Source organism: Notechis scutatus, chromosome 5 (genome assembly GCF_049901735.1).
Source record: "Notechis scutatus isolate UNSWTSFEM ecotype Mainland chromosome 5, rNotScu1.2, whole genome shotgun sequence".
Classification (NCBI taxonomy): domain Eukaryota; kingdom Metazoa; phylum Chordata; class Lepidosauria; order Squamata; family Elapidae; genus Notechis; species Notechis scutatus.
In genome coordinates this window covers 61,643,355-61,659,735 of record NC_142013.1, presented here as the reverse complement: position 1 = coordinate 61,659,735, position 16,381 = coordinate 61,643,355, and the positions used below count along the sequence as shown (strand labels likewise).

The following is a 16,381-nucleotide window of genomic DNA, read 5'->3' as shown; positions in this document are numbered from 1 at the left end:
CCTCAGAGAAGACAATAGCAAACTATTCCATACAGTTGTGAAGACAACAGAATGAACCTGTTTATGAAGTCACCAAGTCACTCAATTCATATATTCTTATTCTCAATTCATATATAAGGGAATGCTAAATATTAAAACTTCCATAATTTAGGAGGTTTTTTTTCAAAATAATTGTAGGGACTTCAATTGCATTGTTCAATTGCATTGTACAATGCACTGCATTGTAGGGACTTCAATTGCATTGTTTTTCTTTGCTCCATTAAGATATTTGTGTTTACTTCTAACTCTTACATCATTCTTGGGCTTTGTCTTAACTTCATTCAAATTTTGGCCTGAAATTCCACTTGTTTTCTACAAAATACAGAGTTCATACAGACATTTTTTTCTTCTGAGCAATAAAACAGAATATGTGAGCAATATTTAAATTGTTAAGGGAAAGTGTTTCATATGAAACATTTTCATAAATAGCAATGTTTATCAGTTAAACCTACTTTGGTTTTGGGGTCAATCTCCATTGAAAAATGGCCTGGATTGCTGTTCAAATATTCCAATTCTAGAATTTCATATGTAGAATTAACCAGAGGAATATGCTGGCTGACCCATCTGTAACAAAACACCACAAAAAATCCAGTTATTTAATTCTGATAAAGTACTTGACTAATTCTGATGTTGCTGCTGGTTACTTTATTTAAATAGCACTTTGTTTTCTTTGAAAAGTTATTCAAGCAACTATCTTCAGCACTATTCATTTTGTTTTTACCAATGCTAATACTGATTCTTCTATTTCTGTGGCAAAGATTTCACATATTTTGTCATCATGAATTGACAGAAATTCTGATCAAAGAAGCATTCTTCAAGGTAGAGTCATTACCATATTTAAAAACCAGAAATAGATTCTAATAGAATTAACACAGCAAGCATGATGTATTAAAATAATCTAATGCATTTTAATAACAACTTTTGGAAATGAAAGTTAACAGCTTTAGAATCAAATTAGTTATATTTTAAGATATTATATAGATCATGCTAGCTAGGTACCAATTACAAAAGTTTTTGAAAAAAATATTTTGCATCCGGGAAGAGATAATATGCATACCTACACTCCATAAAAATCTGTCTTCAGAAAAACCAGACAAAAATTAATAATTACCAAAACATAAGTGATAATAACTGCATTTCCTTTCAATATAAATAATTGTCAAGGGCAACTTCTCCAAATAGCATTTATTATAGCAAAACTGCTATATGTCTTCATTATCTTGTAAATCTGAGCACAAAATATAAGATGGCTGTGTTTATGTTTTCTAGTCAAATGAATGCCAGGTTTTCTCCAATTGTGTTAACTATCAATTCCATTTTGGAATGACTAGTCTAACAAAGAGAAGGACTGGGGGTGATACGATAGCAGTCTCCCAATATTTGGGGGTTTTCACAGAGAAGAGGTAGTCAACCTATTCTCCAAAGCACCTGAGGGCAGGATAAGAAGTAATGAATAGAAGCTTATTAAAGAGAGATCCAACCTAGATTTAAGGAGAAATTTCCTGCCAGTGAGAACAAATTAATAAATGGAACAGCTTGCCTCCAGTCAGTATGCCATTATTGACATTTTCAAGAAGACATTGGACAATGATTTGTTCAGTATGGTATAGGGTCTCCTACTTGAACAGATCATTGGACTAGAAGACTTCCAAGATCCCTTTCAACTGTGTTATTCTGTCTGTAGGTCTCAGGAAAATATTTATAGCAGGAAATGAACTATTATGCTGAAACTTCATTTTTGTCTGCAGTAAAAAATTCTAATGTAGCTGAGGATTATCTGTAGTCTCCAGCCAAGTCTGCCAAGATTTGAACTAATGGTTAGTTGTTTCAATATCAAAGAACAATAACTAAACCCATAATTCAGGTTAAATATAGGATTGCTTACTTTCCAAGTTCACATTCTATTTCAGGCAATCTTATTGGATGAGGCATCTGTCCAATCAGCTTCAATGCATACCAAAACTCTCCTAATTTCTCTGATGTAAATATAACACTAAAATAAGAGTTATAAATCTGTTGGTAAAATTATCTTGTTAGATAAAAGACAACAACACAGTGGAAGGGAAGATAATAAAGGGGATCAGCAAAGTGATCCTGTTTTATCTTAATTAATTTCTTACATCTAATCACAGATTAGGTGCCCATCATGATCAACATTATAAATATCATAATCATTATCATCATGATCACCTCTTCCTCCTCCTCCATCATTAACTAGCACAAAGTAAATCATATGTATATAGCCATGCAGTTTATCTATAGGATAGACTAGTAGAATTAAAATAAATAAAAAATACAGACAAGAAATTTTAGCTAAAAATAATATTAGGAGTAAAAAACCATAAAGAATGTCATATATAAATCTAAAAAGTTCAGACCACAGAAAATAATCTAATCCACAAAGAACATACAGAAATAAGATTGCATTACATTTCTTCTTAAAATATTGTAGAATTAAATGCATGGATATGCCAAAATAAATATGTGTATATCCTATCTTTCAATTCTAAAACTATTTTTATTTTAAAAAGCACCAAAAATACTCCAAAATTGCAATAAATTCTGCTCCTTTCATTATTTCCTATTATTTATCTAAAATTACAATGCCAAAATTTATAACGTGTAATGATCTTCAGTGGTAAAAATAATGCAGATTATTTTCTTCCTAATTTCATCAAAAATAGGCTAATTAATTAATAATCAATTAATTATTACATGAAGACAATCTGAAATAGATTAACATATTCTGTATCTTTCTAAGCTTATATCAGAAATGTATGCTCACAGAGATCAGTCTAGCAGAAAAGAAGCTAAAGAAAAGATCAGTGGTGAAGGCAGAAGAAAACAACCACTGCCTTTTCCACTGTGCTTCTTTCATTAGCTTTATTGAGGCTGGTTCCTCTGAAAGCCAGATGGTACTTTTAAGTTCACATAAAACATGAAACAAAAGTCATTCATCACCAGGAATGTATTTCAAGGGGGGAAAACCCATCAGTTTGAAGGTTGTGTCCCAAACAGAAATATTCATAATACAACATTAAAAAGGCAACATTAAAAACAAAAAATACAGGTACTTTTCAACTTATAACAGTTCAAGTACAGGTTCTTTTTTTTGGGGGGGGGGTAAATTTTATTTGAGTTTTCACAAAGAGAAAAAAAAATACAAATAAAACATCTTTTTTGAAAGTAGCGTAATCCCGGGTTACATTTCTTCGTACAGACACAAATTCAGGTTCATGCTCATTTTTATATTCTATTCCATATCTTATTACTATTTTATATTTTCTGCATAGCTTCTCCCCTCTTTTAATTTTCTCAATTTTATTTTAATTATCTCAATTCAAATCATTGTATTTATATTTTTGTCTGTCCTGTTTCAATTATCTATTATCTTTTCTCATTAAATAAAATTTCTCCTATAATTACTGATTGGAGTATGACGCCTTTATATCTTTTCCCTAAAGTTGTAACATTCAATATAATACATAACTTCCATTCGGATTCTGCTTGGTACATTCTTAAAATACACACTGTATTCTTAAAAAAAGAAAAAATTATAAATGTATATAATTAAAACAACATTCCATTCCATTCCAATTCAATTCTATCATTAATATTAATATTCATTAAAGTCTTAACATCTTTAACATTACTTTTAAATTAAATATCATACTTCTATGGGAACAATTATAAGCTTTCCATAGTTAATTCCCCCCTCTTCACTTATATTTTATAAAACATTAACTAATTAAAATGTTCCCGTTCCTTCCTAATTCAATTTTCTCATTTATTTTATTTCACTTATTTTATTCACAAACATTTCACTAAATTACACTAACTATTTTATCCCTCATTTTAATCATACATTGTTTCCAATTTTCTAAAGTTATTTCTATTACTAATATAACAATACAATCTTATGTACCTTTACAGAATCCTTTTCAGTTAGATTTTCACCCATTATCTCTAAATAGGTCCTGTTTCTCTATATCTTGCTCCAGTCCTTTATAACTTCTTTTCCTTTCCTTCTTCCCTCTCTTCTTCTCTCTCCCCTTTTTACCCCCTTGTCTCTCTACCTCTATTTCTCTCTTCTGTATTCCCCTTTTCTGTTGCTTTCCAGTATTATACTTATTTTTTGAATTATTTTTCTTTTCTTTGGTTGTTTTTTTAAATCTTAAATTCTCCATTCTCTCTCCCCCCTTTCCTTTTTCTTCCCCACATAATTGCTTGTTCATTAAAGATGGCTTCTTCTTTGTCCCAGTCTTCTTGTTTTGCAGTCTTTTCTTGTTGTTTCTCATAGTTCCAAATCTCCATTTCTAAGAATTGAAAAACAAAGCCAAAGAACCCTTCCCTTCTTGTGCATCTTCTTTGTACTTTTTAAATTCCATTTTCAATTCATCCAGTAGTGGTGCCATTGTATAATTTTTTAAACAACCACCCGATTGATTTTAGTCATTCAAATATAATAACCAAGAATCCAAAGATCACCAAATAATCCAAATACACGTAAGCTGTTTCTTTTTTGCTCTTTTTTTTACTTTCTCTTCCTGGGGTTACTATTTAGTTACAAAGTTTCAGTTAAAATGTATCTTTTAGAAGTTTTGTTGAAGTTTTACTGTAGATTCTTTTTAATTCCAGGCAGTCTCCTCCTTCTTCCAGATCCTGCCCTTATTCTTTTTCTCTCCCTTCCTACTTATGAAAAAGAAAAATTTTAATGTCCAGAAATCTTTATTATCCCTTTGGCATTTTGTTTTATTTTCAGCTTAATTGCCTATTGATGTCAAAGCGGATTTTTCCGATTTCTTATTTAAGTCTCTTAGTTGTCAGTATAGGGAAGGAGAGAGAAGGGGAAAAAAGCCAAACCTTTCCCTTTTCACTTTCCTTCGCTGCTTCCGACTCTTCTTTGGGAGCGATGTTATTTTTGTAAGTTTAAATTCCAGGGTACCTTGGTTGTTGCTTTTACCATTTAACCTGGTCAGCCAAAACTTTCACTTCTTATCTTCCTCCTGCACATTCTTTTCCGGTCAAGTTCTTCTTTGTGGTGGCCATTTCTGACCACTGCTGCAACCGCCTTCGGGAAAGGGAGTAATGGCCAGCTGAGGAGGAGAGATGCGGCTCTCCTCGACCCTGCTGGTGGTCTTCCCCCTCTTCACCTCTACGGGGTGGCTTAGCCACGAAACCAGCCTGCTCGCGGCGCTCCAGTGGCGAGCCCAGACAGAAACCGCGCATGATTGCAGATTTCTGTCTGTTGCCGAAGCCCTTCAAACCAGAAGTCCCAGTTGAAATGACCATTCAAGGTGACAACAGTACTGAAAAAAGGACTTATGACCTTTTTTCACATTTATGATCATTGCAGCACATGATTTACATTTGGATGCTTCATAACTAGTTCATATTCATGACAGTTGCAGCATCCAAGGATCATGTTTTCATCTTTTGTGACCTTCTGACAAGTAAAGTAAATGGGGAAGCCAGATTCAATTAACAACTGTGTTACTAATTTAACAACTGCAATGATTTACTTTACAAATGTGGCAAGAAAAGTTGTAAAATGAGGCAAGACTCACTTAACAAATTTCTCACCAAGCAACTTAAACTCTGAGCTCAATTGAGGTCATACGTTGAGGTCTACCTGTACTAAAGCAATCTAAAAGTCTTTCATTCGTAAGACGAATGCACTGAGTAATAAGCCACTTTTATTAATATAAAAGTTCACAATAAAGCACAAAATAAAAGTAAATTGAAAACATTTAATGACTAGAAATGTATAAGATATATCATCTACATGTCAGCATTCCAGGAAAACAAACTCCAACAGCAAAACTCCGAGACAGGCATTTTCTCAAAGTTCCATTTTATTAGAGCTGCCATGGTGGTACATCTGGGAAAATCTGAATCTGAAACTTCTGGGTTTTCCTCCAATAATTAAAAATTACAAATCCATCCCCTGCACCCATCATTCCATCACATGCCCCAATCACTATCGGTTCCAACATGAGACATTCCAACCATTGCTCATCCAACTGCAGAAATAACATGATCTTGACTTTAGAGAAAAATGCTATTATGTCTAACTACATACACTCCATAAAATCCCCTCTCCCAAATTCCCAGGCTTAAAAATGTGGCAGTGTGGAAGCTTCTGGTGCTAATATGGCTTCCAAAGCTGACACTACAATAGCAGAACATACCTTCCATCCATATGGCCAGTGGTAGCTGGAGAATACTTTACTTCATAACATAACATTTCTTTTGGTTCAAGAACAAACTTGTTTTCACCACTGAGTGTAATAGCATCTATTAATTCTACATCTAATTCCAGAACATCATCTGTAGGATTAGTTATTGGAATTCCAATGTCAATAGTATCCTAAGAGAGACAGAAGAAGAGATATCTTCAAACATTAGTAAAATGGCAGATAAATAATGTTTATTTGAAACAGTATTGAAATTCTCTACATAGTATGGAGCTTCTTAGTTTATTTACTGATTGTATCTCATTAATGATGAAAATACATTCATTGACTCAAAAAGAGAAAGAACATAATAATGCAAGCAACAAATGGTAAAGAGAAAATGTCTCTGGGGTTTTAAAATCTCTGTATTTCACATGGCTTCAAACAAACAAAATGTTTCAGATATGAGAGATAATCACTTGTGTATGATAAACCTCAAGCAATGTACAAATGCCACTTCCTGGGAACATGGCTAATTGAACACATGCCTGGGGAGAGATCTCCAAATGATATTTCCATGGGGTGTATCTTCTGCCTTCTAACTGATGGGATGTGTTTATGACCCACCCAGTCAAGGTGTGTCGAAGAACTTCCCCTCAGAACCCTTCAATACTGCTGTAAGCTTGCAAACAGCTTCTGGAGTTGAATTCTGAAGCTATCTGCATGCCAAAAGCTGGGAGTGCAGGGGCTGCAATCTGTTTGGGGTTGAAGAAGCCACCGTTTTGAAATTCACCTTTCAAACTGACAGTAAATTATGCCTTTCTCTTCTTAATCACCTTCAACAATTGTGAATATTTTTAAGTCAACTTAAAAGAGGCTCTTTCTAGCTACAGCCTGCTATAACTTTTTGAAGATTTGCACCACTTTAAGGATCTCTTTTTGTCTCAAAGAACATGAAAGAAGGCTGCTAAGGCAAGCCAAATAAGGAAATGTGCTGAGAAAAAAAAGCTGACAGAGAAAGATAAAGATTGAAAGCTGTGATTTTAGTTTACTATTGTAGTAACTGGTAGCTTGATTTTCTTAGCTATGGGTGGCTAAAATCTTTTGATTCTGATTAAAAGAGGAAGCCAAGATATGGAGCAAAGTATTAGAGATATATTTGAAAGGTTTCTTAAATAAAATATGCTAATTTGTTGACCATCTGTATTCTGATGATAAAAAAATCCTCTCAAATTACTTCTGAGGTGTAAACACTTGGAGAATGTTACCAAACTACCAAGGCAACTTCACAAGAAGCTGAAACTGCAGAGGAGTTCATCACAGTTTTGGAAGAACCTGATATTAACTTTCACTACTATGGTTCAAATGTAAACCTTTCAACACAACTGAAAGAAGAGTGTCAGGAAAAAAGACAAATTTGGGACTTTTTCTTTAAGAACATTAACAAGGTTGAGGATCTAATTGTTGGCATTTGTAGCAATCCAGCCAGCACACAAACAAATAATTCAGCAGGATTCATTATATAAAAGAAACTTCTTTATATACAATAATATAAAACATGATGCATGTGTACAATACCCATGCAGCTCTTGCAACATGGTAGAAAGAAGAAGTAGCAAGTACAAGAACAAACACTAGAACTCAAGCAAAGACAAATGAACTCTTTTTATACACAGAATAGTTAAGCTAAGCCACGCCCAGGCTAAAAGCCGTCCCGCATGGCTCACACAAATCCTGTATCTCATACAAAGAGATATTGATGAAATCTTCAGAATTCACACAAATTATGCAAGAAGACATAGATTACCAAAAGAGGTGCATGTGAGGTTCACCAGGAAGACACTGAGAAATTAAATATACAAAAGAACGAGAGACAAACCCATGAAGTACAAAGGGAGAGAAATCTTGACCCTAAAACAGATACCTAGGAGAGTGTCAGCCTTCAAGATCTTCTACTATTGCTTTGCATCTTTTGGCTGCCATAAGAAACGGGGGGAGGAGGGGGTAAAGTCTGGGAAGCGAGCTGGAGGTGTTACTGTTAAGTTTGCCATGCGGAAGGAAACTCGGGAGTCAGTGACCAGTTTCAGCTCTTTATTTGGTCCCGAGATCGACTCGGTGCGGCTAGGGTAAACAGCGGCTTTTATAGAACTAGCCGGCCAAGCCGCGGCCAATGACACCGCTTTGAATCTCCCGCGATCAGTTTCCTCCAATCGCGGGAGATTCTCCGCGGCCAATCAGTGCGGCTCGTTCGGCCAATCGGCTTGCTGCACGTCTTAGCCAATCAGAACAGGTGTTTACAAGAATGTTAATGAATAGTACAGAACACCCCTCCCCTCTTGGTAGGGTCCTACGTGACGTAGTCTCGTAAGTAGGCGGGGCTCCGTACTTGTCGACTGGACCTGCGCAGGTTAGTTGGTGTCTCGTCTCCGAGCGGTTCGGTCGGGTCCTGTGTCGCTCCTCGCCTCATTGATGGAACCGCCTAGAAGGTTGAGCCAGGCCTTTCGCCGCAGCTCCCTCCCGGTTTGCTCGGGTTGGTTGAGCTGTTGGCTTTGTTGCTCCCGCCTAGTCTTTCTGGGCTGGTTGAGCTGGCTTGGCTGCTTCTCCCAGGTGAGGTCTCGAGCTGTTCGTCTGTTCCTGTCACGGTTGGTGAGTATTCTTGGTTCCCTTCTTGTTGGGGTTGGCTGTTTTGGTTTCCAGGGTTTTCCCTCCCCTCTTGGCTGATGTCGGGGTTTCCCCTTCCCCCTGTGGTTTCTTTTTGCATGTCGGTTGTGTTTCCCGTGTTGATTCTTGATCTTAATTGATCGATGTGTCTTTTCCATGCTCGACCGTCGGTTGTCTGTAGTCGGTACGAGCGGGGACCTGTCACCTGGGTTATGGTTGCTGGTACCCAGAGTGGGTCCCCTGTGAATGTTCGGTGTTTGCTGGATGAGTCGGGGTTTTTTTCTGGGTTGTATGTGGGGTGCAGTCTGTCGAGTGGGGACCTTAGTTTCCTCCCCATTAGTAGTTCTGCCGGGCTTTTGTTGGTTGTCATGTTTGGGGTTATATGTTGTATGAATAGCATTTTATTAATTTTCTCCTGTATTTCCCCGGTTTCTATTTTTTGGATTGTTTTTTTCGTAAATTGAACCATTCGTTCCGCCCTCCCGTTCGCCGCCGGATGTGCCGGCGCTGTTAGCGCATGCCGTATTCCCCGTTCCACTAGGAATTTTTTGAATTCCAGCGAGGTAAATTGGGGCCCGTTATCTGATACGATGACATCTGGGAGGCCGTGGGTGGAGAATAGTTTGTTGAGTTCTTTGGTGACGGCCTCCGTGGTGGAAGTTTTCGTGTTGCTTACCTCCAGCCAGTTGGAGTAAGCATCTACCGTGATGAGGAAGGTGTGCCCCTTCGTAGGTCCGGCGAAATCTATATGGATCCTGGACCATGGTCCCCTGGGGGTTTCCCATTCCAGGATTGGGGCGGAGGGGGGGGCTTGGCCTGGATTCTTGGCATTGTCTGCATACTGCCACCCAAGCCTCGATTTGCCTGTCCCTCCCTGGCCACCAGGCGTAACTCCTGGCCAGGGCTTTAGTCCTCACGATGCCCAGGTGTCCCTCATGCAATAATTCCAAAACCCTTTCTTGTAGTTTTTCTGGGATGACAACCCTATCCCCCCATAGTAAACAACCTTTCTGTAAGGACAGTTCTGTTTGTCGGTTCCGAAACATCCTGAATTGTTCGTCATCGTCTTTTTCCGGCCACCCTTTCTCTACCCAATGCAAAATCCGCGCCAGACGTTTGTCTTTATTGGTTTCGCGGGCAATGTCTGACGCGGTTACAGGCAGATTGGGTAGAGTCTCTATGCTGAGGGTGGATGTTGTAGGTGCTGGCTCGGCGTCCAGGTCGGGTAGCGGCGTGCAGCTCAGGGCGTCTGCGTGGCCAATTTTCTTACCAGGTCAGTGGGTTAACCGGTAGCTGTAGGCGGCAAGGAATTCGGACCACCTTGTCATTCTTGGAGATAGAATGTTCGGGGTGGCCCTGTTTCCTGCCAGGATTCCCAGCAGCGGCTTGTGGTTGGTGATGATGGTGAAGGTCCTGCCATAGAGGTACTCGTGGAACCTCTTGACGGTGGTGATGATTGCCAGAGCCTCTTTGTCCAGCTGACTGTAATTTCTTTCTGGTTTTGAGAGGGTTCTTGAAAAGAAGGCAATGGGTGCTTCTTTTCTGTCGGGGAGGATGTGGCTGAGGACTGCTCCGACGCCGAAGGGTGATGCGTCGCATGTGACGGCTAATGGTAGGGTCTCGTTGTATTGGATGAGGACGGCATCCGATGTGAGCAGGTCCTTGGTTCTGTTGAAAGCAGCTTCCTCATGTCCCCACCAGGTCCAGGTTGCTGTTTTATCCAGCAGCCTATGCAACGGTTCCACCGCGGTCGCCTTTTGGGGTAAGAACACATTATAGAAATTAATCAGTCCAAGAAACACCTGCAATTCCGTTTTATTCTTTGGCCTGGGGGCTTCTTTGATGGCTCTGATTTTTTTTTTTCGGTTGGATGAATCCCGTGCCGGTCTAGGAGATATCCCAGGAACTCGACCCTCTCGGTGTACAGCTGACATTTTTCTTTTTTGACTTTTAGCCCTGCGTTTTTGAATTTTTGTAGTACCTCCCTCAGGTGACCCTCTAGTTCTTTTCGGTTGGCTGCTGACACCAGCACGTCATCGAAGTAGGGTACCACCCCCTTGATTCCTTGCAGGAGTCTTTCCATGAGGCTCTGGAAAATTCCTGGCGCTACACTGACTCCGAACTGGAGCCTCTTGCAGTGGAAAGCCCCCCGGTGGGTTACTATGGTTTGCACCTCGGCGGTTTCCGCGGCGACCGGCAATTGTTGGTAGGCTTGTGCCAGGTCGAGTTTCGCGAAAACCTTGCCTCCCCCCAGTGAGTGTAGGAGGTGCTGCACTACTGGGACGGGGTAGGCGCTTTGTTGTAAGGCGCAGTTTAGGGTGGCCTTATAGTCCCCACAGATTCTCACCGACCCATCGGGCTTGACTGGGGTGACTATGGGGGTCTCCCACCGGGTGTGGTCGGTTGGCTCTAGGACCCCTTGTTTGATGAGCTTGTCTATCTGCTCATCGATCTTTGGGCAGAGTGCGAAAGGTACCCGCCGTGGCTTTAGGCGTGTCGGGGGAACGCTGGGGTCTAGGCTTAATGAAATAGGGGGCCCTCGGTACTTGCCTAGGGTGCCGTCGAACACTTCCTGGAAGTCCCTTGCGAGTTGCTCCTCCCAATCCGCCTCTGTGATGTGGTCGATTCCCGTTACTTTGATCCCGAGCGGCGCGAACCACTGCAGGCTGGGTCGGTCTTGGTCCACGATGGTCAGGGGAAGTCTTGCTGTGCGCCCTTTGAATGTGACTTCAAACTGTCCTGTTCCGACTATGGGGATGCGGTTCCCTTGGTAGTCCTTTAGGATTAACTTCTGGCTCTCCAGCCCCTTCTTGTGGATGGCGGGCACCAAGCACCATGCGACCATGGAGAGGTAGGACCCGGAGTCCACCTCCATTTGGCATGGCTTGCCCTCGATGCCCACTTCCACGTATACCTTTCGGGCGTCCGTGCTGGAAGAATGGCCGATGACGACCGTCTGGTGGGTCTCCTCTCTCTGTTGGTTCTCGCCGTTCCTCCGGTCCCGTCCGTCCCGGTTCCATCGATGCTCAGTTTGGCGGTCCCTTGTCCTGGGGGGGGGGTGCCGTCCCATCTCCGGCCGCTGCTGTCTTGTCGTCAGGGGCTGTAGGCTTTCTTGAACCGGCAGACTCGGGCGATGTGGCCTCTCTTGTTGCATTGCCGGCAGATCACGTCGAAAAACTGGCACTCCGATCGAGGATAGTTGCCCCCGCACCTGGCGCATTGGAGTCCCGACTTACGACTCCGCCGTTCGCACCGGTCTCGTTCTGTCTGGAGTCGATGGATGTCATCCTCTTCGTCCGTGGTGTCAGAGCGGAGTTGAGGTCGCCATGGTGGGTGGTGGTGGTCACTCGGGGGCTTGCTTCGGGATGCGCCTCAGCCGTCGGGGTCGCCTCAGAAGCTGTGGTTCGGTCCCCACTGTCGGGTCTCCGCATTCGGGCCGCTGATTTTCGCTGATTTCGAGAGCGTCAGCGAGGGAGATGTCGCCCTTTGCCATCAGCTGGCTTTGTAGGACTGGGTCCCTGAGCCCGAGGACGACGCGGTCTCGTAATGCCTCATCCATGTCCGTGAAGCCGCACATGCCTCCCAGATTTCGCAGGTCTGCCACGAAATCGCTAATGCTTTCTCCCGGCTTCTGGTCTCGCCTGTAGAAGTCGTGCCGCCTGATGAGGGTGGGCACAGCGGGGGCATAGTAGCTTCGTAACAGCGGCTCGAGATCGGTCCAGTCCATCGCCTTCACATCCTCTGGTTTCGCGAGGGCTTTTGCCATTTTAAACACTGCGGGCCCGCAGTGTGTCAGGAAAATGGCCCTTTTTTTCTGCCCATTTGCATCCTTGAGGTTGCTACTCTCTAGGAGCATCAGGAACCGATCAATGTACAATTCCCAGTCCTCAGTAGCTTGGTTAAAGGGTGCAGGCGGTGCGATGCTGGCCATCTGGGTCGATCTTGTGTTTTCGGTGCCACGTGCTCGGTGGGTATCAGTTCCGCGATCCCACCTTCGTCGCCAGTGTTAAGTTCGCCATACGGAAGGAAACTCGGGAGTCAGTGACCAGTTTCAGCTCTTTATTTGGTCCCAAGATCGACTCGGTGCGGCTAGGGTAAACAGCGGCTTTTATAGAACTAGCCGGCTAAGCCGCAGCCAATGACACCGCTTTGAATCTCCCGCGATCGGTTTCCTCCAATCGCGGGAGATTCTCCGCGGCCAATCAGTGCGGCTCGTTCGGCCAATCGGCTTGCTGCGCGTCTTAGCCAATCAGAACAGGTGTTTACAAGAATGTTAATGAATAGTACAGAACAGTTACATTCTAGTGTTGTAAAAATGAGGAGGGGGGAGTCTATATTCTTATTTAGGTTTCTATTTCTCGCTTAGCTTTCTTTTCTCTGCGCAGCTGCAAACCTTTATCAAAATATGCCAAGGACAGAGGCCTCATCACCACCTGAAGATGTCCACATGATCATATTCACAACTTTTAATTGAAAGAATCATTTGGACTATTGGGGGTGGGAACATTTCCATCACTTTGTATATGTGGTTTGCATGCCTAATTTCTCAGATTCAGAATTCTATGGTTGCTACCACTTCAATTTCAGTAAAAGATATCTTTTCTCTAATCTAAAGAGTCTAAGTATTTCTTTCTTGAATTTTGAATGGAGCTCCACCTAACAGAGAGTCAGAGAGCAGAGGAGACAGTATCACAACTTCAAAAGGGTTCAGGGGAGGACTTAAAAGGGGTAGGGGGGTTGGGGGGGGGGGGGTGGGAGGGGGGGGAGAGGGGAGTTAGGAGAATTTTTGGTGGGAGGGGGAAAAGAGAGATGGAAAAGGAATGCTTTTTTTTTTGAATCTGAAACCTAAAGAAAGTTTGAACGGGCGGGCGGGCGCAGTGCGCGCCGCTGGAGTCGAAAAGGTGTTTTTTATTGTTTTCGCCCTTATGGGGGGGGGGGGGGGGGGGGGGGGGGGGGGGATAAATAAGATAGTGAGGTTTGGTGGGGGGGGGGGGGGGGGTTTTATATTAAAGCAGAATAAACGAGGATAAAAAAAAAAAAAAAATAAAATATATTTAATAAATAAGCTGTTTTTATTGTTTGGTGAGGAAAAGGGAAGAGAGAGAAAAGAATATACAGTGTAGGGGGGAGACAGGGAAATAAAAAAAAAATTTATTAAAATTTTAACAGCACAACTGATCAAATATAGTGAATTTAGAATTTATAGAAGTGGAGGGTTTTGAAAGGGAAGAGACAAATTGGAAGAGGTGGTTGGAAAATAATATTATAGTAAAGCTATTTAATATGACAAGCAACACAAATTTGCCTAAATTAGGAGCTGGAAAAAAATACCCACACAAACATTGACAACGGCAACAACAGCAAGCCCTTCCATACAGAAATCTATTGGCGAAATGCTTCCAATTGAATAAAAGATTTACAAGGACTAATGCTGAGCATGCAAGAAATGTTATCAAAAAATCATGAAGCTCTAAAAACTGGGATAGGATCAGTAAGATCTGAACTAAAAAAAAAAGATTCAAATTATAGATGAAAATTTTGAATGTTACCAACAAGAGATACAGAAAAATCAAGAAAGAATAGCGGAAATAGAGACTAGAATGGAAAAAGAGGGGGGGAAAGTGGAAGATCTGACTGATAAGCTGATGCAAGCAAATAAAGAATTGGAATCTACAGTAATTTTCTTGGAAGCAGAAAAGGCAGCTCACTACTTGAGATTCCAAAATGTGAAGGAGGAAAAAGAGAAAGATCTGCCGGATGTGATGGCGGATATAATTGCGAAAATACTAGGGCCTGGAAAAAAAGGAATTCTGATGGAAATGGATGAAACATATAGAGTATATAGATGTATGGTGAGATGGCTGGCTTGAAAATAAATAAAGATAAAACAAAGATTCTGACAAAGAACATGCTATTAAGACAAAGAGAAGAGCTGGCAGACCTATTGAAAATTCAAGTTACGAACAAAGTTAAAACTCTTAGAACTTCCGGTTTGCTAGCCTTCGGCGGCGGCAGGGATTTGCAACCACGCGATCCCTGCTGCGTTCGCCACCAAGGTTCCCCCGATCCATTTGGATCTGGGGGATATAGCTGCCCCGTAGAGGCAGCTGAAGGGATCCGGCAAGGGGTTTGGGGGTGCCGCAAACCCCCTCCCCAGCCGGCTAAATTCCCTTTTCCTGAGGCGGAGGAACGGCAGTCAGCAATGGCCGCCACGAAGAAAGCTGCAGCCAGGTAAGCAAGTGCAGGAGGGAGAAAGCTGGAGAAAGTGAAAGGTGCTTTGAACCGGGACAAGACGGGAGAAAGTGATTTGGAACCTTGAAAGCTGTTAAGGATATATTGTTCCTTGTGAGAGCCACAAGCTGCGAATACCCAAAGGGGAAAGGTTTTTTTTTCTTTGTTCTACTCTCCTTCTTAAAGTGACAGCAGGAAAAAAAATCTGTTTGGCTGTGAGTGGGAAGGGAGAGTGAAAAAAAATCAGAGCAAAATTTGAAAATAAGGAGAAGATTGCCTAGAATTGCAAAGAGTTTAAAAACTTCCAAAAAAATATATTTGAAAAGGATTTGTGATTACTTTAACCTCAGAAAGAAAAAGTGAAGAAGAAGAAGGTATCTAAAAGAAACAGTCTGTTTGGATTGTTTGGTGATTTTGGAACCTTTGGAAATTATTTCTGATTAAATCATCTGGGTGGTTGTTTGGAAAAACTTTTTCTACACAATGGCATCACCTGTGGATGGATTGGAACTTATATATCAAAAATATGAAAGAGAAAAACAAGGAGGGGAAGATGGACTTGGCACTATTTTTCAATACTTAGAAATGGCGGCTTATATTTATGCGAAGCAGAATGAGGATGATGGGGACAAAGAAGAAGAAGAAGCCATCTTTGATGAAAAAAGGACTTTGATTGGAGACGGGAAAAAGCAAGAGAAAAAGGAAAAGGGGTCTTTAAGATCTGAAAAAACAGCCCAAAAAGAGAAGAATAAGGTGAAAAAGGGACATTATGTTAAGAAACAACAGAAAGGGGGAAAGCAGAATAAAAGGGAGGTGGAGAGACAAGGGGTTAAAGAGGACAAGGAGAAGAAGAAGCAAGGGAGAAAGGAAGGGATGAGAAGCTCTAATGGTGGGGAGCAAGATATTAAGAAGCAAAAGTTTTTCAGAGATAATGGATAGATCTTATTGTTAATGGGATTCTAGAAAGGTACATAAGATTGCATTTTTATATCTGTATTTAGAAGTAATTATAGAAAATTAGAAATAATATGTAGCTTAAAATGTGATAAAATATTTAACATAAATAAGTGAAATTTTTGTTAAGAAAAAGAGAGTACTGTAATGAAATATGATTCAAGATTGTGATGTGGGGGTAATAATCGTGGAAAGCATAAGTGTTCCCACAAAGGCATGATATTCAATTGAAATGGATAAAATGTTTAAGATATAAATGATTGTTAAAATTAATGATTAGAATATGGTATACTAGCAAAATCTTTTGTGAAATGAGATTT

General features: G+C 41.0%; 1 protein-coding gene across 1 annotated transcript in view; it reads right to left on the bottom strand.

Annotated features, from left to right (window-relative positions):
- The window catches only part of LOC113424465 (cilia- and flagella-associated protein 47), an 851,958-nt gene that overhangs the window by 787,153 nt on the left and 48,424 nt on the right, over positions 1-16,381 (bottom strand). The window contains exons 4-6 of the mRNA XM_087966882.1: positions 6,231-6,409; positions 1,925-2,032; positions 492-603 (exon numbers count right to left, since the gene is read on the bottom strand). Of these exons, the coding sequence (XP_087823008.1) occupies positions 492-603; positions 1,925-2,032; positions 6,231-6,409 (399 nt within the window). The remainder of the gene's footprint in view (positions 1-491; positions 604-1,924; positions 2,033-6,230; positions 6,410-16,381) is intronic.